Source organism: Motacilla alba, chromosome 5, assembly GCF_015832195.1.
Source record: "Motacilla alba alba isolate MOTALB_02 chromosome 5, Motacilla_alba_V1.0_pri, whole genome shotgun sequence".
Taxonomy (NCBI): Eukaryota; Metazoa; Chordata; class Aves; order Passeriformes; family Motacillidae; genus Motacilla; species Motacilla alba.
Genome location: NC_052020.1, coordinates 37,255,987 through 37,283,977, shown reverse-complemented (window position 1 = coordinate 37,283,977; position 27,991 = coordinate 37,255,987). Strand labels below are relative to the sequence as shown.

The 27,991-nt window shown below is 35.5% G+C and overlaps 1 protein-coding gene across 19 annotated transcripts in view; it reads left to right on the top strand.

The window, feature by feature from the left end:
• RALGAPA1 (Ral GTPase activating protein catalytic subunit alpha 1) overlaps positions 1–27,991 on the top strand; it is a 131,987-nt gene that overhangs the window by 95,856 nt on the left and 8,140 nt on the right. For 11 of the 19 annotated variants that reach the window (XM_038139720.1, XM_038139719.1, XM_038139718.1 and 8 more), the window contains 3 exons: positions 1,262–1,420; positions 3,359–3,486; positions 23,321–23,445. In XM_038139720.1, the coding sequence (XP_037995648.1) occupies positions 1,262–1,420; positions 3,359–3,486; positions 23,321–23,445 (412 nt within the window). Of the gene's footprint in view, positions 1–1,259; positions 1,421–3,358; positions 3,487–23,320; positions 23,446–23,887; positions 23,891–24,065; positions 24,097–24,377; positions 24,596–27,991 lie in introns of those variants that run through there. The other 8 variants (XM_038139716.1, XM_038139727.1, XM_038139730.1 and 5 more) reach the window with 4 other exon arrangements.

Below are 27,991 nucleotides of genomic sequence, written 5' to 3'. Positions count from 1 at the left end.
TTGAGTCTGTTACTGACAACTTGTGTAGGCCTTCAGATAAGACAAAAGTAGCATTCCAGGAGGTTTTGTAAAATAAAGAAGTGAATAATGGCAATTAAATTTGTCTGAAGACTGTGCATGTGTTTTGCTTTTATTTAAAGTGCAATTGTGTTCTGAAAGTGCTATGGCAAATTGTTGCTTTTTTCTATAGAACAGCTTCTTGTACATGCTCAGAGGGGTATTTGTATGTTCCGTGTTAAACAGTGCAGTCCTTTGAATAACATCAAGGTGATTGTTTGACAAGTTCCACCGACCTAAAGCTGTGAAAACAAGCTGAGAATGAGGGTGAAGAAAATTGTCAATAACTGGTGATGCACTAGGAGATTAAAAAGATATTCCAATTTGAATTTTCAGAAATAACTCTTACTGGAAAGAGTCTCACATTTAATAATCTGAATGTATTTGATCAGTATACATAAAGCCTCTCTGCATGACGTGAACATTTGGTATCAGAAGATAATGTTTATCAGGAGTGTTTTGGTTCTTCAATCAGATAATTCCAGAGTGTTCAAGGAATTCCTTAAGCTGGTTATATGTTTACATCTGAGGATACAGCATGGATTTTGAGGAATCCATTCAGCCATTCTGAGCCAGATCAAGAACCATTTTGTAGTTTTGTATGGGAGCAGGGTGTTATTTTTACAAAGGTGTCCTGGTTTCATGGAAAATGAGCATTTATCCTAGTTATTCTGGGAGCTATGGAGAATGCAGTAACTATTCTCCTTTAAAAGCTTTTTGGTTGTAGTAGGCAGTTTGGAATTTAGCTAGAATGATGAGGTTAACTTCTCAGATATGTAACTTTTAAACACATCTCCATTCATATACAGTAGAAGTTCATACAGAATTTAGTCATTTTCTCCCAATCAGTGATGGCAATCTTGAACACATTTTAGTAAATCAGGTTGAACCACTCTGGCTCTGCATTCTTGAGAAAATATCAACAAAATTTTAGCTTCCAGTAGGAAACAGATATTCATATATCTGTTAATTTAAATAAAAATTAACACCAATGTATAAAAATTTGTAGCACACACCAGTCTTGTCAACTAATACACTGAAATTGTAAAACAACTGTTGTGTAATTTGGTTATTTTACTAATTTTTCTTCACTTTTTTTTAGTGTGTTTGTATTTTTAAATATGTACATTTAATATAGCTGTATGGCTATAGAATATTAATTAAGAATGTTCAAACTGATGATGTTCTGTCCCTGATTTTCCAGCTAAGACATTTAGGAAATGATGAAGTACACATTGTCTGGTCAGAACATACTCGAGACTATAGAAGAGGAATAATTCCAACAGAATTTGGTGATGTTCTTATAGTTATCTATCCCATGAAAAACCATATGTTCAGTATCCAGATCATGAAAAAGCCTGAGGTAAGTGTTCGGTTTGTTTTGTGTTTCCTTCATGTGTTTAACATGAACTGAGTTTTGTTTAGAATCTGAGGTTTTGGTATAATAGATTGATCCAACAAGGTAATGTCTTAAGCATGAGCAGTTGCAGTGGTGGTAGGAGGGAGAAGGGAGAGCTCAGGGAGTACAGTACATAGTAAAATAAGTAACTAGAAATTGCCAAGGCCTGATGCTGTAAAGCATATCTGCTAACAACGTAATCTGGAAACAAAGCTAGAATATTCTGCATAGTAATTTAAATATGAGAGTAAACTTGTTGAACTTTTTTGTATGTTATGTATCAAATTTGTATGTTGTGTATCAAATTTGATACATAACCGAGGTCGTTGAATAATGGCCTGTTCCAACTTCCTCCATCCGTGTCATATTCCCCTTTTTTCCTCCCAAACCTATTTTTTACTTTCTTCTTATCTCCACACAAGAATAGCCAAACAAGGCCACTCAGCCCTTAGGCATGAGAACACACATTGTTTCTAATGACTGTTCCTCAAATGTCAGTGCTGGTCCTCTTCTTAAAGGGTTTAGGGTTGTGAACACTAAACTGACTGAGTAAAAGTAGTCATGAGTTTTTGTACTACCTAACTTCTGTGTGTGATGTCACTTGTCATGAATTTATATACTTTATTAAAATTATTATTACAAGCACTCATATTAGTAAATGAAGTATGGCAGAAATAGGGTTACTCATTATGATGATTTCCTCTATCTATTGATAGGCATGAAATAATAATCAGTCTTGTTACTGTTACTGTTGGATTACTTATATTGTTAACTAATAAGTATATTCTTTCTTTTACTATTTTAAATACAAATAGTTGTATTATTGGCAGCATGTGGGTTAAGAAGGAAAACAAAAACTGCTGATAACAGAGATTGTTGTTAGTCCAAAAAGAAGTCCTCGTATGTGAAAAAAGTGCCTTCCATCAGATTTCAGTTTCTCAAAACTACAGTAAATGACTAATGGCAAAGATAACACAGGGATCTAAATTCTTTTGCGGCATTTGTTTCCTTTTAGCAGGAAGAATATTTAGTGCACACTCTGCTCCCTTTGCTGAGCTGATGCACAAATTTTGCTGCTTCTCTCCTGCTTTATGTCAGCAGCTTCAGAACTTTATTCACATGTAGAGGAAATGAAGATACTTAATACTAAATGTTTGTTTTGTTTTATTTTGTTTTAATTGCAAAATGATGATGAATTAGAGAGATATGTAATACCAAAACATAAGATCTATCTGTTCTGTTCATCTTTTGGGGGCTAGCTATTCTAAATATTAAGGTTTTCTACTGATCTCACAAATAAGGTTTTACAATTAGGTTCCAAAGAGGCGAAACTTTCACCACAGATTTCTTCTGTAAAGGCCTTACAGTGTTTTTGTTCAAATAATATAGAAAGGAAGAAGAACAGAAGAAAAAAAAATAGAAGGTGAGGGTCAATACACCAGTAACTGTATGACACTTTCATCCTGGGTTGGTCCTTATAGACCTATTAATGACTGGAGCCATGATAAAAAATATTTTAGAATTTGAGTAATTATTTCTTTTCCTTCTTACCATTTATAATATTATCATCTAGCCTATCAACCTCATAAACATTACATGCATGACTGTTCCTAGGATTTTTGCAGCAAATGTTGGAAATGGTCTTTGATGAGACATTCAAATAGTTACTTAATTTTTTTCAAATGCTGTGTTATCTGTTGCCAAGGATATCAAGCAGTTATATGGCTGTATATTTCCACAAGAGAAAAGGTCTGACTTGCAACACAATAACTGGTTTGATTATCTAGCAATGAGGAGGGGAAAAGACATATATTTGAGTGCTCTATTGTTAATGTTGATTGCTAATTGTTATAGCTACGATCTTGTCTTGCTTTATGTTGAACTTCTTAATTTTTTATTCAGGTTCCATTTTTTGGTCCACTCTTTGATGGTGCTATTGTGAATGGAAAAATTCTGCCTATTATGGTTCGTGCAACAGCTATAAATGCAAGCCGTGCATTGAAATCATTAATCCCATTATACCAAAACTTGTATCCTTTCACTCAAATGGTTTCCAAGGCATATACATTCCCTTGCAGTTCTACAGATATCATATTCATGGGGTTTTTTCTTTTTTTCAGATTATTATAGGGAACTTTTTTTTTTTTAAATTGTGATGTTGCCTATAGGGAGCTTAAACCTGTAGAAGAGTATTCAGATGAAGACCAGTTTTTTTAATTAAATAAACAATAGATCAAGTGCTGAAAAACTCACTGTTTCTAATGTTTTGTAGCATGGACTTGTCATTTTTTTGTTAACAAAATTATTTTAATGACCATTTTGCAAATAGTCTTTCTAAAATAGCAATATCATGATTAAAAATAATCTTTCTTTCCTTAAGATATTAAGTATTTATCCAGTGTTAGTGTGACTTAGTTTTATTTTCTAGTTCCAAGAATGCTGCTTTCCTTCAATCTGAGAAGTTTATGAAGCTTCCATCATACAGATTTTGTTATTCAACTCAGAACACAAAGTTGATGCCAAAATCATGTTATTATATTTGTAAATGTGTCAGAAAAGGCTGTCTCTTTTCTGGTTGTGTTGTTGGTTGAAATTGTATGTTTTGGAGGAGCTGCTCTTGGAAGAATAGATTTGTCAACCATAAATTAAAAAACATAAGGTAAGTCAGTCACTTACACACCTTTTCCTTTACTTTAGATTGAGTTCTGTTAGTTAAATCAACAAATTAAAATCAACCTGTTAGTTAAATCATCAAGAAATTTCTGAATTTCATAAACTGAAAGGTAAGTTTAAATTTTGATCCGAAAGATTTCTAACAAAGCTGTAAATAGTAGTTTTTGTCATGTGATAGGTTGTTGCTGAAATACTATTTTTTTCTGCGGCTGACTGTTAATACTTGCAGAGTTTCAGATTAGATATGATGAAATGGATTTACAGATGAATGATGGATGTATTTTATGTGATCACATTAAGTGATGTTTGTGCCATTTCTGTAGATGACACATGTTGATTCATTGTGTTTTCATGTTTGGAAAGGTCCGATCTTTCTGTCATTACTCAAGTAGCTTAGTCAAAGAATTTAAAATGTATTATCATTATCATCATCAACCATCAAAAGTGATGGTTTAGAGCATTATATTGATGTACAGCGATGAGCAATTGGAAAACAATTTACTTAAAGATAGTAAACTTCCAGTACCAAAAAAAACCCCACAGACTTGTATGTTTAAACATCACAGAATATGAAAAGTTTTTTAAATTCCTTGGCCATAGCTTGCCAGCTCAATGTCTAGGAATTGGTCAGTTCCACAGAGTTATGCACTGTATTTTTAATTTAATTCTCCGAATTGTACTTTTTAATATGCATCAAAGCAAGCCTGTCATTTATAACATAATGTTGCCTCCATTACAATGCTGATAACCTGTCCCCTGCTATGGTTAGCATGATAAGTGGAAGGCACTGGCTGGTGGGTTTCATGTCATCACTTGGTAAGCTTGTGAGGTACAAGTTGACTGAACACTGATATTAAAGGGTGGCTTTGTTAAGTCATCAGTGGAATTCTTTTTCCATCTGGCTTGGAGTATCATATGTTTACTGTTCGGTGTAATATAATTTAAAAATTAAAATGGGGTTGTGGGAAGTTCTTTAAAACCTGTTTGCTTGGTGTGAAATTAGAAAAAAACTCTACAAACTTTCCTGGCTTGAATTAGGCTCTGATGGAGTCAGTTGTGTCAGTGGAGAACAGCAAAAAATGCTAAACTTCAAAGTCTGGCCTACGTCTCAGTAGTATAAAAACCTCTTGATTAAAAATCAATGGACATGCTCTTGGTGTTCAACCCATGGCCAGACTTAAGGTCAAGAAGGAATTTTCCTCATACAAGAAAGGCTAAGAGTGGTGGATGTTTCCTGTAACATGGACGTGGTCTGTTATCTAGGAACATTTGAAAGTTGAATCTAATTATGTTCCTGTGATAGCAGGGAGTTGAAGACGTCAAGGACTGTCTTTATTGTCTCCTGCTTTTTTTGCTCTGGGATGTTTTAGCTATGGCTGCGGCAGTTCACTTCTGGCTTTTAAGTTTGTAGTGGACTAAAGGGTGGTGGGAACAGGTATATTTTATGGTCTGTGGTTAAATAGCTTTTCTGGAGACACAAGCGGAATTAATGTCTCTTGTGGAAGACAGACAGGATTCACTAATCAAGGTGGCCTTTCCTTGTGTTGGAATATTGCTGGAGCAAAGAAAAAGAGGGCTCAGAGTGGTGAAAAAAATACATTTAAAGAGGGAGGAAAAAGGGAACAAAAGTGCTTTTTTTCCAGAAAGTACATGAAATGGAAAAGTGAATCTGATGATCAAGGATTTCCACAAGTCCAGGACCATAACAGTGTCAGTGAAAGAGAATCCTGAAGTGATGTTCTTGAAACTGATCTTCATTTACTTACTTATGAATCTTTAATATACTGAGCAGTGTTAGTTTATTAGGAATTTGGGTGATGGTTAACAGATATCCAGTTGAATGTGGATGTCAGGGGCACAGGAGTATTTGAGACTTGTCAAAGAAAAAGATGTCAGGCACTACATTTCTGTATCAGCCCTTCTTTTTACAGTAGCAGACCAGCAGAAATAGTTAATTTCAAAGCCAGCATGAGTGTACGGATGTCTCTCTGCCTGCAGGTGTGTGCTTTGTGGGCACTTTTTGACTTAGTGGGGAGGTAGGGAGTTAATGATAGATATGTAAGCCTGTGCTTATCCATTTTTGAAGAATGTTTATAATATCACATTGTAGATCGTGTGGTGAGGGGTCACTGTAAACTCTTAATTAAACTGTGTTGATTTGCTTGGGTATGGCATGGGAAAAAATTGGCACTGAGTTTGGCCCTACTACTTCCAAGGAGAGCTTATCTACCATCTGAGACAGTGCATTTTCTAAGTGCAGACCTGACTGAAAAAATCAGCTGTCATTTGCAATCAGCAGGGATATTCAGTCCTCTTCACATAACCTGATTGCAACTTTTTCCTTAATGCGCTGGTCTGTTAATCACAGTGTGCCAATGGTAGTGTGTGTGAATGCTGGAATAATGGTTGCATGGATACCAGAAATTCTGGTCATCTCCCTCTTATAGTCTTCTCCAACTTTGAGTGTGTGTTGTACGGTCTGAAGTAGCTTTCTGAGGCTGACATATTCTGTCAATCACCTTCCTCTTTCTGATGTTATTTTGACATTTCTGATAGCATACTTAGATAGCAAAACACTTCAAAGATTTGATTTGGTTAATGATTTGTAAAGGTTTTATCTGCTCTGTTGTTTTCTTTGCTCAGAATACTATATGTTTCCATATTGTCATGTTCTAAGATGAAAAATTTACTAAATTTATCAGCAAATATTAGTCATGCATGGCAGGTATCCTGCTTTTTTGATTCTTGACACACTCATTGCTGCAGCTGTGTGAAGAGAATATTGCTATTTTGGGTGGAGTTTTTGCAGTGGTGTGTGGAATTTGCTTTAGTTTCTCCTTCAAGGATTCTCTGGCCCCCCAATAATTTTTGGTAGCCTGGCTCTCTTATATCAGTACCCGCCCAGGAACAGGTGGCGTTCATGCACATAGAAGCAGGTGACAAACACAAAATACTCATGGTGTCTTGCCAGTGAAGCAGCAGTAACCCCCTCTCTGTCTCATAGCTGATGTGTTTCTTCTCCTCATTGCATTTGCCTTTCTCTTAAGAAGTGCAATGCTTATCTCCTGAGTATGCTCAAGCTGCACATGTGCTGGGGAAACTTCTAAAACTCATAAATGAAGGTGTAATAATGGGACTCAATGTTGAGAGCAATCATGTTCACTATGATGTAGAATAAGAAGGACAATATTTAGGGATTGTTAAATACTCCTTATTTAGTGAATTGCATTGAAATTCTTGATATGAAGAGTTTTATTCATGGCTCTCAGACGAAGCACTTTGTCACATTCTGAATTCAGAATCAACCATGTGTGGGAAATGAATCAATACTAAGTATTTGGAACAATAGAAATTGTGGCTTCATATAAAATTTTATTTGAACTTCCTGAATAAACAGCAGATGCTGGCCAGATGCCAAGAGGTACACCTTGACATAGTAGGCACCTTCAGTGATCCAACTTTTTGCAATTATTTCAACAAAGCAGGACAAATACTAGAAACCTTGTGAGAGTGAAATTGCAACTGTGAAAAAAATTAGTGTCACTTTCTTCATTGTACACAAATTCTGGATTGTTGACAATTATTGCAAACTTCTGATAGTGCAATTCAGACACTCTCTGTCTTACATAGTACTCCCCTATTATAGATGTCACCTAAGACACAGCAAGAAGCTAAATCCTGTTTAACATCTTTTAAATCTGAAATTTATAGATATTTTAGAATACCTGGAATATACATGACTGTTTTATCCTGAATCATCTTAGCATAATTTTCACTTTTTTCTAATAATCTGCAAAGTCTTTGACCTAGTGCCAAGAACTTGCCTTTCCTTTTTGAGATTTTTTTTGGTCACATGAAACCAATTCATTTAAATAGCAGAAAATAATGCTGCTTTAGTTATTTCATCTAAGAAAATGTTGTAGAGTAAATCTTAATCTCAATGACTGGATAAATTAATCTTTATTATCAAATCTGAAAATTTGACATCCTCCTAACTTTCTTGATATTGTAGGACCAATCAGTTGGTACTTGATGTGTTGTAGCTAATCTTTTGACAGTTGTCTTCCAGAGAAAGGAAATGTATTAACCCCAAATGGTGTCTGACAAGGCAGTAACTTATTTATGAATACAGTAATGTCTGTGACTGGTTTGTTGAAAGCTTGCCCTGTATTAGGAGCTGATAGCTCAGAAAAAGCTTTTTTCTTGAGGTGATACTCAACTGTCCCAAGAAAGGGTTTTATTAGAACTGGTAGTGTTGCTGTTTCTTGTTCCTGCTTGACCATCTCCTGCCTCAAGATAGAATTGCAGGTCTTGGAAAAGTGAAGAAAGTGGTTTTATTAATGACATACAGTGAGCAAAGGGTATTCTTCAGACTTCTGGCTACATTTGTTTCACTTAATTAAGAATGTTTGTTTTATTTGAATTTTCAAACCGTAACTTGAAAAGATTTTGAAGATTTCTCACTTGTACAGAAACTTAAAAGTTAAAACTAAACAGCACTGATTTTGGCAATGCCAGTTTCCCTTTCTTCAGGAAGTTTTCTATCTTAAAGCTGCATGAGCATCTCCAAGGAAAAAAGTGAATAGAGTGGTACTGCATCAATGACAACTGTGTATCAAATGGGAGAGGCATAAGAGTTGCTTGCTCTCATAGTTTTGGTGTAGTAAAAGCAAGAATGCATGAAATTACAATTGCTCTTCTAATATTTTCTAGTTTAGAATTTTTTCATCTGCCATATGCCAAGAGTCTGGAAAGTTTGCTGTATTTCTGGCAATACATTTTTGATACAGGACATTTAATAAGATTTTAACATACCTGTTTTTTTTCTGTCAATACAGGTGAGAAGATCCCAACATTAAAATAATGCTTGGTACTCTTTTTTTTAAACTACTTTGTGTATTTTAAACAAATAATTACAAATTTCAGAATTTCAGTGGATATTTACTCCATCCCTGATGACTACTGTTGTAGCCTTACCTGATATGATTTAAAGTAAGAGACATGGAGGACTTCATCATATGACTCCTGCTGGTTTTTTCCAAAAGAAAATACAGTTATTTCTGAAATCTATTTTACTGTTTAGCAGTGAAAATTGTTTTCCTAGTTCAAGCAAGACTCATAAGGTACAGAATATGATGTTTGGACTGTCCTGTACTTTGAATTGCTCTGGGTGTTCTCCCACATCCTAGTTCTGCTGACAACTTATTTGATATTTTAATAATTATAAATATGATTGATTGATTAATTAAATGCCTGCATACAATGATGTAACATGAAAAACTGAAGATTTCCAAGATGTGTAGAAGTATATCATGGACTGTTCAGCTATTTTGGTTTTAAGGAATCATGTAGCAGTTTCTCCACACATTATAAGAAACCTAAATATAAGATATATCTTTACCTTTACTTTTCCTCTGAAGTAATACATGAAATTAATGTATTTTCCTTTGATTTCACAAGTATTTTTGAACAAAAAGAGGCTGTTGTAATGAAAATTGCTGGGAAAATACCAGAAAGATATAATACCAGATTCCTTGTATGGCCATGAATGGCTAAAGTGCTCAGAATGACAAACCACTAATGCCAAAAAAAACCCAAAATGCACAGTACTTAAATAACTGCTGCATTTAAGAATGTTCATGTTCAAGAGTAATGTTTTAATATGTTATACAGAAAATTAGTACAGTTTGAAATATCCTATGTAAAGGAATTGGCACAATGGCAATGCAGTGTAATAGAATAATCTAAGATAACTTCTGTAAGAATAACATAATGTTGAAGTTTGTCCAATTTAAAAAAAAAAAAGGCTAAATGAAAAAAGATCTAAGATTCCAAAGCATAAATTGTGCTATTTATGTTCGTTAAGTATGGTTTGAAATCCTGTCTTAGGGACATCTTGCCTAACTATATATCTCATGCTGCTCAGTAAATGAGAAGAGTATTGATTGGCATATGCTGCTTAAATCGATCACCTTGACAGCCAGAATTACAGTAATCTGTCAGTATTAATGACTATCTTTCAAGCCTTGATACCTCTCCTTTGCTTGTCTCATCTTGCCTCAGTTCTGTTTGAAGTGCATTTTCTTGAAACCTCTGGTTTTGTCAGGATAGGTACTTTTGTAGGGTTTTTTGTCCCCTGAGTCCAATTTATTGGCTTGATCATGCAATTAGAGTTAAAATGCAGCACCAGGGAGCAAAAGTAGGCAGTGTCCTGAGTAACAATTGGATCTCAGAGGTAGTGCAAGCCTGTTCTCAGCCATCATTTATTAGTTACCTGTTGAAAGAATAGGATTGTTTTGCAATGAATAATTCCAAAGCATCACTTTAAATGCCTTTGATTTTAGCCACTAGAGACAACTGATTGAGCCAACATTTGTGGTAGGCTTTTAAACTCTTGCCTTAGTGCTTGTCATAAAGACACTTCAAATAACTGCTGGTGAAATACTTGCAGATGTGTACCAAGCTGCTGTGTTTGCCACATTTTCATGCAGTGAACACAATTTCATAATATTTCACTTGGTTTTCATGTAATTTTAATGTGAGGAGTAAGTTGAAGTGTGACATTGTATTGTTGATCACAACTCCTTGAGTGTGATGATCCAGACAATTCCTCATCCACCGAGTGGTCCATCCATCAAATCCATGTCTCTCAAATTTAGGAACAAGGATATCAGTGTCAGATGCTTTGCACAGATCCAGGTAGATGACATCAGTTGCTCTTTGCTCATGTACCAGTGCTGTAACACTGTTGTAGAAGGCCACCAAATTTGTGCATGATTTGTCCTTAGGACAGCCACATTGGCTGTCTCAAATCATCACTTTATTTCCCAATGTGTCTTCCCAGACACATTGCTCCCAGAAAGATCTGCTCCATGACCTTTGCTGGCATTAAAGTGAAACTGCCTGACCTGAAGCACATGTTAAAGGGGTACAGTTTAAGCACATGGGTTTAATAGTGCTGTTGTTATCACAAGATATCTACAACATATTTCAGTCAGCAGTACAGATTTATTTATTAGCTTCTCTTCCCTAATGAAATGCATGAGACTCTCTTGAAAGTGGTAAAAAACCAAAATATCAAGTTAGCAAAACTGATTGACTGTGTTAATGTTGTTTTCTACTATTAATTGCACTTACAAACACCTGAGTGCTCTGTTGATGTTGTAGACACTTACGGAGGAGACTCAAATCTTTTTGTACTATTTGGAAAAATATATTCTAGATTCTTTTGCTTCTACATTCTTTCATAAATATAATTTACCCATCTGAAGGAGAAATATTGGTTCTACTGATTTCTAAACAAAATATGGGTAGGCTTATGCTGGTGGCATTCTGTTTTAGGATGCTTTATCAGCCTCTAGAGCTTCTGTGTCTGGATATGTCAGTACAGATCTATTGTGGGAAGGGATTTTTTCTTGTTCCAACATATTTTTAAGGGACGAAATTTTTGCATGTTGTTGACTGAATGTTAGTAGTGGAATCACTCTTTCATTATAAAATGTGTTTTTAAGTCTATAAATCCATTTTTAAAAAATAAATTTTGCAGGGAGAAGACTACAAGTCCTTCAACTGGAATGAAAAAGATAAACTAATCCAATGTTACTCAGAGTTGATTGCCATGTGTGTAACACAAAGTGACAGGTTTTTTGTTAATACCTACTTAACCTTATTAATTAATTAAACATTTTGGATAACAAAAGCCCTTTGTTAAAATGTTAAGACTCTTGCCCCCTTAAGGTGTTAAAATTCATACAGATTTCTTTGATAGCTGTCAGAAGTCTATGAATAAAAGCCTAGAAGATTACGCTATTTTTCCTGACATTCCAGACATGTAAAGAAATAATTTTAAACTATTTAAGCCCTGGTTTTATGTTGCAAAAAACAGCATTATTGGTTTCATCCTTTTCTTTTCATAAATTCACCCTCATAACAGATAAGGGATGGGCAAACAACTTGCCAGGTTTGTATTTTAAAATACTAAAAACCAAATATATATAAATATAAGTATGTGGCATTCCATATGGTTGATTCTGATGTTTAAATTGGCGGGAAATGTGGGAGATTATTTATAACAACCAAAACTGGCAAAACCGTAATTGTTTTGAGATAAAGTGATGTTTTGGGGTGAGTTGAATAAGATATTGGCAAACTGTTTCTGCATCATTCTGCATATGATAATAAAAACAGTTGGGGCATGCTTTCCAGTGCCAACAGAGGGATTAGAAGATCTTAGGTACCAAAAAAAAAAAAATAGATTAATAGAAACTAGCACATTGGTTGGCTTCATCCTCCTGCAGGTCTGTATTTCAGTTAGTAAAAAAGGGCTTGTATATAATACCTGGCAGTATGTGGAAATATCTAGCTGGAGATAGAATGTACTTCATGTAAAAATATTCACCGGGGTCAAAATTATAACAAAAAAGATTATAGTTTATTCTGTATGTGCCACGTAGTAGAAAAATGGGATAAGCTAACATAAAGCAAGGATTAAAAGTTAGTGTTACAGTAATTGGAGTTACCATATGGCAGTCCGAAGGACGTGAGTCCTAATCATAGCCTGGCCAATCAAATTAATCTCCATATACTTTCTAGACATTGAGAAAATAGTTTAATTGCTGATTAGCTGCAGCTGAATAAATCTATGGGTCACAAATACATCTATCTCCTTCTGAATGCTTCTCCTCCCAAACACAGAAGAATGCATGCTATTAGAAAATCGTTTAATTTCAGCTTGCTAAACCATAGTTACCATCCATCTGTTCATGCCAATTGTTGAAAAAGGTCAGTTTTCAGCAAAGCCATGCACTTCACAGAAGGTATGTGAAGTGAAATTTCACAGGGGACATGATGGATCCTGATTCCTAGTGATAAACCTTAGGGGCCAGCAGGGTTGGCATATGGTTCAGCATGATATGAAGGCTTGGGTTCCCTGGCTTCACTTCTTTGGCGTGGAACTGATAAAACCTGGCTCTTAAGTATTGTTTCACTGGACACCAATCATGGGCAGCAGGAACTGCCCACTTAACTCTCTGTGGGAAGGAAGCCCAGGCTGTGTTCACAATAGTACCATTGTAGTGCTGCAGACTGCTCTCAACAGCTTGACAGCATTAGGGACGAGAGCGATTAGCTACTTTGCTAATTGCTGTTCACAATATGAAAAAAGGGAAATAACTGAAAATTCATATTTGTTTCCTTCATTTAAATAGAAGCCTGACTTTGAGTTTTAAAAATCATTCTTAAAATTGGCTTAAGCCCTCCAAAGAGGCTTATAAGTAGATTATCTGCTACTGGTACTGCAGCAACCCAAGGTAAAGAGAAAACATTCGCATCAACTATAAAATTTTTAAAAGGTAGTTGTAAAGTTCATTAAAGTACAGATTGGAATTAAGGACAGGATTTCTCATTAGAGAAGTTGCCTTTGTTACTAATAGTGTGGAATGGAAAATGAACATATACCTGTATGTGCAGTCTTTTTACTGGACAGTATTTAATAGTAATATAATTTTTACATGTGTAATTTTGCAGTTTGGAGTGGTTTCTTCATGAAAATGCATTTGCTGTTTTTCTCATCAGTTAATATGTCCATATATGCAGAGAAGGTATTTAAAGTAGAAATTTAAATACTTGAATGTGTGAAAACAGTGAGCTTAAGCATTCATGCTAATACCAGACAGTAGAGAATTAGTTTTCCTTCTGTATTCTTTACATCTATCAACCTTAATTCCTTGAGTTAAGACTGGTGTAATGCCGGATGTCAGAATGAGGATGAATCCCTCTCCCAACATCAGGAGTTAGTTTATGGGGTTGCAGTTCCCCCCCTCGCCTACAGTATTCCACATTTGTTGCAGTCATCGCTTCAGCCCCAACCTTAACATCTTTTGTTGGTATGTTTGGTACAACAGCTTTACTAAACTTCAATGCCTTGGCCAGCACCCTGCGCCTCCTCTGCTGCCTCCTGCAAACCCACAGCTGCCAGGTGACCACAGGAGCAGCGCTCCGTCACTCCAGAGAGAGCCTAAAGCAGTGGCAGCTGTAATGGGCTTCAAAACAATTAGCACAATATACCTTATGGATTCATTGATTCCCAACTTGGATACATTAGTAAGACAAACCTCCCTGTAAGTTGGAGTGGGAATTCTGCCTGCATATGGGTTTCACCACTGTTTTCTTCACTATTTTGTTTTCATGTCCCTAGCCTGTTACTAAAACATGGATGAGTGTATGGATGAGTAGTATTTTTAAATACTGTCATTATTCTTTAACCACTCAGGCAAAGTTCTAGTGCTGAGGTATTCATCCTTCCCATCCTGGTAGCCATTTGATCTGACTTTTTAACTTCATGCTAAAAAGCAGTTCAAGCTTTGTAGAACCATCAATACACTATAAATGGTACCAAAACTGATACTTTCTGCTATATGTTTGTATTAGTATGCTCCTGTTGTATTTCAAACAGATAATTCATTGAATGCCCATTCTTCCTCTTACTGCAGAGTAGATTATATTTAAGTCAAGATTAATGGATAGATTCTGATGTTAAAACCCAGTCTCTGAGCCTTTCATTCCCTAGAGGCATATAGTGCATTAGTTTAAGCCAATGTGCTGCTTATCATAGATACTCTGACACTGTCTTAAATGACAGTTTACTGTACTTTGTAGCTGCTTGCTCTGGTAATAAAATCACTATATTGTGTTCTTGATAATTACAATATTAAATAGAAACTTAATTGGATTACTGCACATTTAGATACAGATAGTTCTTAAGTAATTGTCCACTGTAAAATTTCTGATACTCGTTTTTTCTCTCATGCAGTGTGTTCTGTCAGAGTCTCAGCTTAATATGTAGTTCAGTCACCTTAGATGAAAAAGTGCTGAAAAGACATCTGCAGTGGGATTTTTTAGTGCAAATGAGTATCTTTTATCATACAGGTTTTCACTTGAACCTTTGTTGGTTTTTGAATCCTTCCATAAGATGTTCCTGTTTGCCAAAGTCCTTAAAATAAAATAACTTCTGGGTTCTACAGACTTGAAGAATTTGATAAGTAGTTTTAATTCAGATATTTTTCACCTTAATTTTGAAATTCCGAGAAATCTGAGCACAATTTTTGTCATTTTTGCTGCCTAAGCAGATGAACAGAATTAGAATTAATTCAGTAAAGTATATTATTCTATTATTATCTTAAAAAGAACCCAAACTTTTTATATAATTAGTTTTTACATAGTTTATATTCTAAAGACTATACTGAAATTAAAATTTATTTTAAGTTCAGTTCACTTGCACTTTAATTCTACATATCTTTGTAAGCCTTCTGTAAAGGACCTTGGTGCAGAGTGGTTACATTTTTCATTTCATAATTGAGTGTTTTAAGTGGTTAAGCGTAGTCCAAATTTTATCCAATTCCAGCTTGTGTTAATGGTGCTCCACTCACACTGCCTTAGCACCTGTTATGGATTTTGAGTCATCTGGCAGCCCGTGGGACTTAGATAAAGAAGTACCAGGTGTCCTGCCTGTCTCTTAATTGAGACGCAATGTAAACAATATAGACTTGGCAATATGGTTATAGAAATGGATTAAAGCCCAGCTTTGTCTGCACTGATGAATCACAGCTTTTTCTTCCTAGAAGATGTTATAAACCACTGATGAATTTAGTAAGCTGTAAGATTTTGTGGAACAGCATTAAAATAAACAATGCATCAAGGATTTTCCTAGAAGAACAGTTTTGCAGACTGTTAAATGTGTTGAGTTTTTTCATGAAAATGTAAGCATCAGTTAGAATTTCTTGCAGTAATTTAGCTATTTTGAAATCACCTGCACTGTAAAAATTAAGATTCTTACATAAATTCAGATAAAGTCAATGCCTTTCAATATGTAGTGTGTTGGTAAACTAGGCAGAAAACAATACCATTTACTTGGAAACACTCAATGGCTACACCTTTATCTAGCCTACACTTACCTTGCAGGACTTTTAACCATATAACCATGGAGTAGATACAATGTAAATTATCTCCTTTAACTGTAAGATAAGTAATCTTAAATAAAAAATGTCCTCCAAATGGCAAGAATGCCTGATAACAGTTAATTTATCACAGATTTATTTAACTGTTCAGTAGTATAAAAACTTAAAATGCAATTTTCATTATATTTATTCAAAGGATGATGCAACTATGTTTTGGAAACAAATTGCAATATTTGGAATGATGGAATTCACTTGTATAAATTTATCTATTATATATTCCCTAATTTTCTTCATGAAGAAACGTACCTAAGAAATTGCCTCAAAAAGCCCTTTGCAGTTACAGCTTGACTTGAAAAAGAATGTCATTAAATATGTTAGATAATATATTTTAGATTTGCTTAAATTCTACAGTCTTGGTCTGTTACTTGTTTTTCATATACATTCTCATTTTATTAGTGAGATATCTGCATTAATTAGTAGATTGTAACATATACATTACTTATTACAATTATTGATTTTGGATAATTTATAGAGCTCCTTCTGCAGTTTTAAAATGTTTTCACCACATGCAACATACTAGTTTACTTTTGAAACACATTTTTCATTTCTCTGAGGTTTATGTTCTATTTTTATGAGTAAGAAAATATATTGTTACATTTTATTGTAGAAGAGCTGTCTTGAAAAACTGGTTCGGTAGGAAAAAATCACCTTAGAAAACTATAAAATTTTCAGTTCTCTCACCTGCTTAGTAGTATCAAGGATAGTAATTTTTTTCTTCTCTTTCACCTAAGTAACTTGCATGAGATATGAGGAGAATGAACTGAATTCTGCCTTATGAATCATTGGTGTTGTGGCTAAATCCAGTTCTATGTGCAGAGGCTTCTTTCATTTACAGCATAGCTCTGTAAACAGATGCACCTAGCTAAATATTTATTTGCCATTTTCAATATTGACAGTATTTAAGAAACACAAAAGAACCCGGACTGGCTTTGAGATATCAAGGTGACTTGAGTAAACAGAAGATGCAGCTGGAAGAAAAAAACCCCTCTTTATTTGTATACTGTGCAAACTAGATGTGGAAATTACTGAAATGCAATAAATAGGGAACACCATGATACCACTTCTACAGAGTCACTTCTCAGAATATAAGAGAACTTTAACTATTCCTCTCAGTTGATACTGATCACCCACCTACATACAAAATGCTGCTACTTGCAGGGCTTCCAGCACTGGATCAATAGCAGCCCAACTTACATCCTTAACTCTAAGAGCCAACAAAGACTACGAATTGCTGTGACTCAGTATGAGTTCAGCTGGTGTGACAACCACTGCACAGTCTCTTCTTTTAGAGTGAGATTTCCCAGAAAAAAATTCCATTTCTGTGCTATGTGGGGGTTTTGTCTCATCTTCCTGTAGAAGTAAAATTCTTCTGGGACTGTGTTTTCCTTTCAGCTTAAAACCTTGATCCTAACCTGTACTTGTTATCTTTACAGGGGAGGCCATTCTCTTTTCACACTTTGATGTAAGGAATTGAAATTTACTAGGAAAAATGTGCAAATAAAATCAATTCTTTCATCATTTTAAGCATCTCAAACTATAGCAATTTCTTCTGTGGCCAGAGAGCAAAAAACTTAAAATCTCCTACCAGCATATGCTCTTCACTGTGCTTCACTCTTTCTTTTTTTACTTTGGTCCCTAGTATTTTTGGAGCATTTTTGTATGTTGACCATACTACAGATTTGGGGTTTTTTTCTATAAAAAATGATTGGTGCTTCTAAATTTGCTGAGGGGGAAAATGTAATAAACAAGAGAGTTCCTTCTTATATGGCTTTTCTTAAAATATTATCAATCTCTTTTATGTAAATTGTGTATATATACAATTGAAAACCTCTTGCAAATGTCCATTTATCCTACAAGAAAGTATCTCTGGGAGTAGGATTTTCATTTTCCAGGTAAGGATGGAGCAGCAGTTCAGTTTCTGCTTGTCTTAAATTATTTTCCAAATGCCTGGCAAATAAAGTCATACTCTCCACAATGATATCAATATATATTGACTTCTTAGATGATTTTGCTAACAGTTGGAACTGCCAGGGATGCAGCTGTACATGTATTTCTGAGAGGAGTTTGTAATTTAACCTGAAAAAAATCCATCTTGCTATTTGGAAATGCATGTTCTAGCTTTTTTCTTAAGAGGTATTTCAAGACAATCTTTAAAACCCTGTCTTTTTTTCCTAGCTCTGGAACCAAAGCATCTACATACCAATATACAGTTGTATCATGGTATACTGCACATGCATACTGCACATTTATACAAATACACAAGTATGAGGAGGGAAGATTTATTAATAAAGCTTTTGTAAAAGTGTCTTAATTCAACACTGCTAAAATTTTTCTTTATTTCATAAAATAAGATTTCTTCTTAATCACAGGAAACATACATGCTCATCTTTATAGTCTAATCATTATGGTACTTTCTGGGGAGAGCAGAGTCCCTGGATTCCAGTCCATGCTCTGGAAACATTTGTTATCAAATGGTTTTTGGAGCAGGCAGTAGAATTTCTTCTCCAGCCCATGTGAGAATCTAACACATAGTTGTTCTGGTAATAGGTAGATTACATAGTTGTGAAGTGCTATATCCTTAAATAAACTCTTGGAAATCTTATTCCATGTTTAAACTATTTTTTCTTCATTTTTTCCAGCTTCAGGTTAATGTCATTTTAGGATTGGTATTCCATCAATGACTAGCAGTAATCATTCATCCACTTCTTAACTAAAAAAATACTAGATAGATTTATTGTAATGTGTTTTAGTCAGCTGTAAAACTGAGAAGTGTAAAGAAGAATGGAAGGAAAATGTGTAGTCAGAAAGACACAGTAAATTGTAAAAAATCAATAATCATAGTGAAGGGAGATTTTGGGGGAGGGAATGGTTTGTGGTCACTTGTGGAGACCTGATGCTACACATAAGCCACATAGAAGAAGGTACAAAAGTGCCTTTCCAAAAGGTCAAGATTACTGAGAGTGACTGCATTAACCGACTGGAGGTGAGTGGTTTTGGTAAAATGGATGGAATAGGTATGGACTGTAAAGTTCAAATTAGTAGCCTGCATTTGCACTAGGGAGTGGCAGACTGATGGCAGTGTCTGAGAGAATGCACCATCTAAGTAGTATATCCAGAAAGTGGATTCTGCAGTGCTCTGAGTAGATTATAAAAGGATTAAAAATGCATTTATTTAGGCCAGAGAAAAGGATATGGCAGTAACTGAGATGTGAGGTAAGAGCCTAGGTAATTTGTTCAGATAGATGGCTAGAAAAAGTTTTAGCTCAGATTATGCATAAAGAGCCTGCAAGATGTAGATGTATTTTGCCATAGGAATCTAAAGCTTGGAAGTGATACAATCAACAGAGATGGAGAGCTATTAGGTGAAGACATGAAATGATGTTTTTCAGAAAGATTGGGCATAAGTAGGTGATCTGACAGCCAGGCTTTCAGTGCTTGTTCCCAAGTGCAAATCAACAGGTCTAATAATGGAAAGTACAGTATTTTCAAATAATAGATCTTTTCAGATAATTATTAATAGAAATAATTACAGATTTAGAGAATAAGTAAAATGGAGCCTAATGTAAATGAAATATTGGCTGGAGTGACTACAACCTGAGTGACCTATGAAGATATGATTCCTAATTTTCTTCAGGTACTGATTCTGTTTTTCAGAACTGGTTCTTCTGAAAAAGTATAATGACATAATTAGATTTTTTTTGTTATGCTTTTTGCATTTATGCATCTGCAAGTTTTTAGCTGACACATTTGGGCGAGTGCCTGCATAATTAATGTATATCATACATTTTTATTCATTCTGTTTTGTTCCAGTTAGCACCTTCTTCAGAAGCAAACAGCTCACAATACTGTTGTTAAAGTGTTTTGTCACTCTCTGTGCCAGTCTTTCTCCATTGGTTTGTCTGTGCATCCTTCCCATTCCATCTTAATTGCTGATGCCAGTGGCAACATCCACTCCAAGTAAGAATAGGGCTTGCATTGCTCTATTATTAGTAGCCATTGAGTTTGTATGTGCCACTCAATCTGTAAGTGCTAATAAGTCTTTCCTAGAGAGCAGTGTTTTAAAGAAATAAATGTCTAGCCTAGAAGTAATGTAGAAATTAGCTACCACGGGTTTATGGTCACTCTTGCAGACAGTTGCATTCAAATACAGTGTAGAACTAGATTATCTTAGCCACAAAAGCAAATAGAATTGGAGTTTCAAGATAACTAGGATGTTCTCACAATATAAATGACTAGAAGATAAAAGTATCTCATCTATGCAGTCTCTAATACAAAAACAGTTCTTCTGAGGAGAGTCTGTAATTTCTTAGTGCAGAGTAGAGCAAGCTTTGGATTTGGCGTTTGCCTCAGATTTTTTTTTGTTGTTGTTTTTAAGGTGGGTTATGTTTTTAACGAGCTGCAGATGGTTTTGTGGATTGTTAGGAGGAGCGGCAACGTAGCTAGCTGAATTACTTTTCTCTTGGTGTACTAAGCGTGCATTTGAATTAGACTTGTAGAACTGATATAAGCATATCCTCTTCACTGTGTAACAAAAACATCACTGTTGTCCTCAATCAGCATCTATCTCAAGACTTCTGTATTTGGTTAGGAGATTGTACCAAGATTAGAGACAAAGAATGTCCTTGTCATGTTCAACGCAGTAACTTTCCTTCATTTTGCCTTATTTGTGTATAAGCTTTGGATATAATAGGATAAACTAAAAGGTTTCCTTTAGAGACCTCTGAAAGTAGAGCATTTTAAAAGCAAGTAGGTGTCTCTACCCTACTTTTTCATGAAGCATTTTACCCATTCAAGCAGACTTTCAAAAACAGCTTGTTTTGATAGCAGCCTGCTCTCCTGTGGGCCTTCAGCCTTTGCTTCCTGGCAGCACCTTTGGTGCGAAAAGAGAGTGATCAATTGGGAGACTATCAGTGCCAGCATGCATAGAGTGATAAGTTAACACACCACTGGGAATTTCTAGGGCCCACCAAGATACTTCACTTCTAATGTGCTAACAAGCTCATTTTTCTACCTCTTGCCTCTTCAGTTATTTTTTTTTTCTCAGAAGAGCTTAGAAGTTGAGTGCATCAGGCATAATGAAAAGCTCTGTAGGAGGGAGAAGCAATAACCCCATTTTTCCCTTTTCAGCCAAATAGAAAATTAGTTTCTGGTAATACACAAAGGCCAGTATTTTTTGTGCAAGGGGCACTGCTGTGAATCAAAGGACTCTATTAACTGCAGAAAATTCAGCAGCTGTGAATCTCCCCCAATGAAAAAAAAAGTGCTTTTCAACAAGTTGTGAGATACGTAGTATTATTTAGACTTCAACCATCAGTTTCATCCTCTACCACTTATACATAGCCTCTTAAAAACTGTGCTATATTACTGTCCTCTGTTCAGGCTCAGTACTGTGTTTATCCCCCAACCTAAGAATCGCTACAATGGGAGATTTTTATATTTTCTCTTGTCCCAGTGCTTCTATTTTAGCTTCTCCAAACTGAGGCTTCTGCTGTGGTTCAGCTGTCTCTGGATTCAGAAAGAATTCTGAGTACATATTTTGGAGGGAAAACTGTTTCCCAGTTTCACTATGTTTCCAAGTTATGGTCTAAGGAAATATTATGGAAATAATTTTATTCACTGAAACTTGTTTCTAGATACTATATTCTCTATATTTTTTCATATTTAGATAGATTGTAAAATCTACAGTAAATATTGTACAGAAAAAATGGCTAAAGTGTAGGAAAAGTTCTGTAATTGTAGCAATATAGTTTTGTAAGATAATATTAAGATTATTGTGTCTAACTTTCATCGGGTGTCAGGAATTTTACTGCTTATCATAACTGAAAAGAGTATCATTATTTTAAATTTTGTCACTAGTAGTTAAAAATGCTTATCACGTGTAATACAGTTTTTATGTTTGGATTGCTATAAAATATGTGCAATGTGAGTATTATCTCCATTTCACAGGTGGTGAAATTGAGTCAGAAAGATAGTTTCCTCACTGTCCCTGATTCCCCCCCAAAAAGCAGCAGACCTGAAATAAGACCCCAGAATTTTAAAGAAACCTATTTTGAGTGCATTCCTCCACAGCCTGCTGATTTGTTTGGGGTATTTTTTTTGGAAAACAGAACTATGTATGAGGAAAATTATCTCACTATCTGCAAATAAAATATGAAAAAAAAAAAAAGTGGGCACAAGTGTAAACGTCAAGGAAGATTTCTGATTGTCCTGTGTTTGTGTAAGATAGCTGGAGAAGGTCTCCCTCATTCAGTGTACTGAGTCCAGCTGGAGGACTCTGAAAGTTGTGTGAGAAAAGGTTAACTGATTTCTCAGTTCAGCAACTATACAACATGAAGTCAGCATGGTGGTTTTTCTTGATAATTGTATGTTGCTGCCTGCTGCTCTACATTTTGACAGCCATTTCCATAGTTGCTTTCATGAACAGCAGAAATATTCTCTCTTTTTCTCACTCTCTCTGTGCTTACAGCACAATCGGGCCTGCTGGAACAGGAAGCGTGGAGAGGGTTCTTCAAAAACAACAACAAGATATCAGTCTCTTGTCAGTAATACTGGAGGGGGAGAACACAGGAAAAAATAAGAAGTACAGTATTTTACTATCAGTGCCCTGCCAACACCCTGTTAACCAGTATTTAAGAGTCCTGTGGATTCTTTACAGATATTCCTCCTTGTTTTAATGACAAAATTGAGAAGGTGTTTTTCCCAATACTGAAATTTCGCTATATTTGTCTTCAATGTGTGTGTGTTTAGGGATTATGAAAGCAGTTTATTATGGAAAAGTGCAAAGTAATTTGTTTTGTTAATGCTAAGGTATGTTTCATGCTACATCTTCTAAAATGTTTTTATATTTAATTGTGACTGGGATACAGGCAAATTAGTTACTTAAGAGAGTACTTAAGTTATTGTTATTTGTAAACAATTTCAGGATGTTCTGCATCAGACATGAAAAGAATACAGTTGAACCATAAGGTTTACATTAATCATGTGTATCTTACACTTAATATTATGTCAATGCATCAGACAATATCACAGTCATATGAAGAATTAAAAATAAGTGCATACAGTCACTGAAATACATTATATGTATTTAACAAAAACAAGAATTCTGAATTACTAGGCACTGATATTTAGCAGTTACGGTACGTGATATAAATTCATCCTTAATTCTTGGCTAACTCAGTTATGAGGAGAGAGCACGATACCTGCAAACAATTGTTCAACATCATCTAGAGCCTACAACATTCGAAGATTTTGCTGCTCAGGTTTTCTGCCCAGCACCTTATCACCATTTGCCCTCAGAGACGGGTAAGAAGTAACAAACAGTTCTTATAAAATCTTAAACTTGAAATGCAGTATCCTTACTTATAAAGACTAAAAATTCAGACCTTTGCACATCATGAAGAGTTACCATTAATTGGAAAGAACATACATGCTTGAGAACATGGGCAAAGTTGACTTAAAATCTTTATTCTGTTTTCTGGCATCATAAGCCAATATCTGGCATTAATATTTGGCAAGATGCTTTAATATAGCAACCAGACCCTATATTTTTATCACAATCCCCTGTATAAAATCTGCTTGGAAACGTTGGTACTGTCATCTAGGCTGGTTCAGGTAGAAACATTTTTAAGTGCATCTTCCTTATAAGAAAGTTTCAAGGCTCACTACGTGTTTAGAATGTAAAGTTTTAAACTGAAAATCTGAGCCTTGCAATCTTAATTTTGTTCCCATGTTACTAGTCACAAAGTTGGTTTTACGGTAGTTTTTACTTTCCAGTAAAATACCTGTTTTATAAGAGGATGCTGCATTTTTTTGTTACTAATAAGAAAATCGGTAAAAGAAAATGAGTAACTCAAGGCCTTCCTGTTCTGACATTTCTTGAACTCCTTATGATTATTTCATTATTTTATTTCCCCTCTTTTTAGATCATTAAATATCAGTTCTGTTTATCTGAAGGTAAGACAAAGTGTCCAAAAAAACCCTTTGTTCCTCTTACTTTTACTAGAGCACTAAGCTTGTAACCAAATTGTATGCAAACTTTCCTTGTTGCCCTTGTTCACACTAAAAACAATTTCACACTGATTAAGAAATGACCACTACATCTTCTAAAAGTTTTAGTCTTTTACTAACCTCAGGTCTGCATGAAGCACTAACACTGGTTCTGGGATTAAGGTAACTAATGATAGAGACAATTGTTGAATGAGTAACACTTTATTGTGTTGACCTTTGTTTCTCAGCATGAACAAGTAGTACTGGATGGCAGTGGTGTGTTTTGTACCCTGTACTGTCTTTCATTGATGTTGTAAGACATTCTGCAGTGATAACCTAGGAGAGATGGAGAAGAAGAATTTGTAACACTTGAAATCCCCTGTTCAGAAAAACCTTATTTAATGATAATCAAAGTACTTTCATGGAAAAAACTGTAAATCTAAATTAAATAAATTTTGTAAGAATAGTTTGGCAAGTTGTCATCTGAAAATTTGTTTCTCACTTCCAAAATGTATACAGAAATCAATTCTGAATTATACTAGAATTATAATCGGACTACAGAAAGAATGACTGAGAGATGTTAAAATGCTGAGGCTCCTTTAAAATACAAACAGTAACTAGAAATGAGGTGCAGTTTCAAAGTATAATAAGTGGTATAATTATGCTAATGGAAATAGTTGAGACCGAAGGTAAACAAAATTAAAAGTAAGTAATTTAATTAAAGCAGTATAAAAATTAGTAACATAATTTAAAGTATGAAAACATTTGAATAGGAAAACTCTGTAACTAGAAACATTAAAAAAAACCCAAACATTAAAAACAATAACTAGGGATACCAGTCCTTGCCACATTTCCTGTCAAGGGACCTAGTGAATATTCAGCACCAGACACTTTTGTATGGCTAGTATATATACTATATTCTAGTGCACCTGTTGAAGTTCTGCCCAGTCCTTTGAAGAAGTCTCATTCCAAGCCAAGTTGTTCTGCCGTCTTCCTCTAATTCATTCTTTCAGGATGAAGCGAGGCTGCTTTTCTGTGCTAGTTTGGTGCATCAGAGTACACTTCCCTACAGTGGCAATTCCCGTATTCTTTTAAAATTGGTATTCTCAAGCATGATCTGAAAGAAGGTTATGATTTTTTAGAAGTTTGGTTTTAACTTAACCTTTCTATCAAAGTTAATAATTTTCTGTAGGAATCTCATTAATGGAGCTTGTGATGTGTTTCACATCTGCACAAATGCCATGTGTGTGTCTGCATACCACGAAACACGATGTCCTGTCCTGGGAGCCGGATTCTTCTGGACCTTGCACTGTGCCGTGGAAGTAACTGAGACATCAGTGTCAGGAGCAGCCAGAGCTTCCTAGGACAGACATGCAGCACAGTGTGACCCAGCACCAGAGTCAATCAGCCTAGCCCCACATCTGCCTGACTGAGCTTGTATTTCAGCCAAGGGAAGCTGGGGATGCTCTGGCAGTCCTGCTTGCAGCTTGATCCCTGTTCCATCCAGGGCTCCTGGAGCTCTGATACTCAGCTCCCGCACAGAGTGCCTGGAGCAACACCAAACCATCTGCCTCTAAGCTGACTCTGGAGGGCACAAATTCTAAAGCCTGAGGCAGGTACAAAATAACACTGCAGGCACCTGCCAGAAAGGTCACCCCAGGGCTTGGGGTCAGCCTGGAAACCACTGGTTTCCAGTTCTAGCAGAGGCAGACCTGTGAGCTATGTTGCTGCAGATGACCCAAATTTCTGAGGGACTGTGATCCCAAAGAAGAGTTCACCAGCAGTGCTTTTGAAAAAATAGATACCCCTAAATTTCCAGGGGCCCTGCAACAGGTGGATTTCTTAAAAGAGGTACAGAGCACAGAACTGTGCCAGGATTACACACAGGAGTGGTGCTGGAGTCCTGCCTAGGAATCCACATGTATTCATCACCCTCAAGGTGACTCAGACAATGCAGGCTTCCAGCCAGATGTGTCCATGTCATCTGAAAATTTCTAACCAGCTTCTAAGAATACATCTTTTTTTTTTTAAGTACAAAATATCTCATTTATGTATGGGGCTTCTTTTTAATAAAAAATTATTGACCAGAAGAGACTAAGAAAAAAATCCACATTTTAGATATTATAGATATAATTATTTTATTGGATCATGATCTCAATTATTACAATTCCTGAATATGTTTAATTTTATAAAATACTCTCTTTTTTTTGAAAATACATTTTTTCATCTAAGAAATAGCTTAGAAACTATGAGTCTGCTACAGCCCATCACCAGGTGTTACCGTTTTGTTGTTGTTGTGATCCCATTGGCCATTTTTTCCATTTGAGCTATGAGAATCAGAGCAAATAGAGAACATGCCATTCAGTAACAAACTGTGTTTTCTCAGATGGACTTATTTTATCAAAGGCTCAGACATCAGCAAAAGCTGTTTCCTTTTTTATTGTGACTGCTCTTCAGTACAATGTGATTGTGGCAGCTGCTGTTTTATCTAGAAGCTTAGTTTGTCCTGTCAAAATATCTGACAAGTCCACCTTCCCATGTGTAGGAACCTGACTAGAGTAGTGAATGTGTACATTTAAAGAAATTGAGATTTACCTGTACTTAATCACAGAAAGCAATTCAGTTGCCTCTGTGTTTTTTACCTTGTGCTGTTTCTGTTACATTGAGTAACTGCAAATACTCTGCTAAATAGGGTAACATGTCCTATGCAGATATTGAGTGAACCAGATCTCTGTGACAACAGAATAGGTTGAGGGAACTGTCAATGGTAAGCTCAATTATATTGAAGGACATATTGACCTCATGATGCTAAGATTCCGATCTTTTAAATATACTCATGTCTTAAACCTTAAAAAAGGTTCCTTTTTTCTGTCTTGTTTTGTTCCCTTTCTTCCTACTAAGGCTAGTACCTTATTACAGTAAATTTCTGAAGAGGCCCCTCTACATTCATCATATATTCCTTGTGACAAAAGCATCAGGCTTTTTGGTCCCAGCAATCATTCCTGCATTTTCAAGCCTGCATTCAGAACAGTTCTGCTGCTCCACTCCCAGAGTAAGACTAAGTATGGTTGCCACCACACAGTCAGGGAAGCAAGGGAATGTAGAGGGAATGATGCTTTCAGCCTTGCACAATTAAAAATCTAGTTCAACAACTTGTATTTTCTTCTGCTGCTTCCTTGGTGTGAAATGTTGAAACTAATAATCTTTTTGGCCCTGTACCACCCCTTCACAGATGAGAATGACGGTGATTTTGTCACTGTAGAAGGATCTGAGTCACACTTGGTGGTGGTGGTTTTAATTGGAAGTGAAGCTGAAATACATAAATGAGGGCTCTGTGTCTAGAAGGGCTGGAAGAATTTCTCATTATCCTTTCTCCAGTACAAACTTAGGAATTTTTTTTTAATTCCAAATCATAGCAAAACCTCAAAAGTTAGTTAGTTAGACTTTTTGCAAAGAATCCATACTGGAATGGCTGAAGCTGAAACCTTATGCATTTCTGAACTGTTGTCCTAAAGTCAGCCACTTGGGTGAAGGTACCCTCAGCACTTTGAAATGGTAAATTCAGCGTGGACTGCTAGAAATCCAAACAGATCAACTTTCTACATTTAATGAAATGGGTCTACTGAAAAAAATATTATGATTGTTCAGTTACAAAGCATCCCATGCATACACACAAGCGGACAAACAATTTTAATCCTGACATTTCCTAGTTTTTTTATATTTTTACCTTGTTTTCTTGTGACATTTGCCTTGTGTAATTACTTCCATTTTTGTTTTAAAGTATAGGGCGAAACAGAATTTCTATAACACTGATTACCAGCCCCAGGATACATAAGTAAACTGCAACCTTTAGAATGACCAC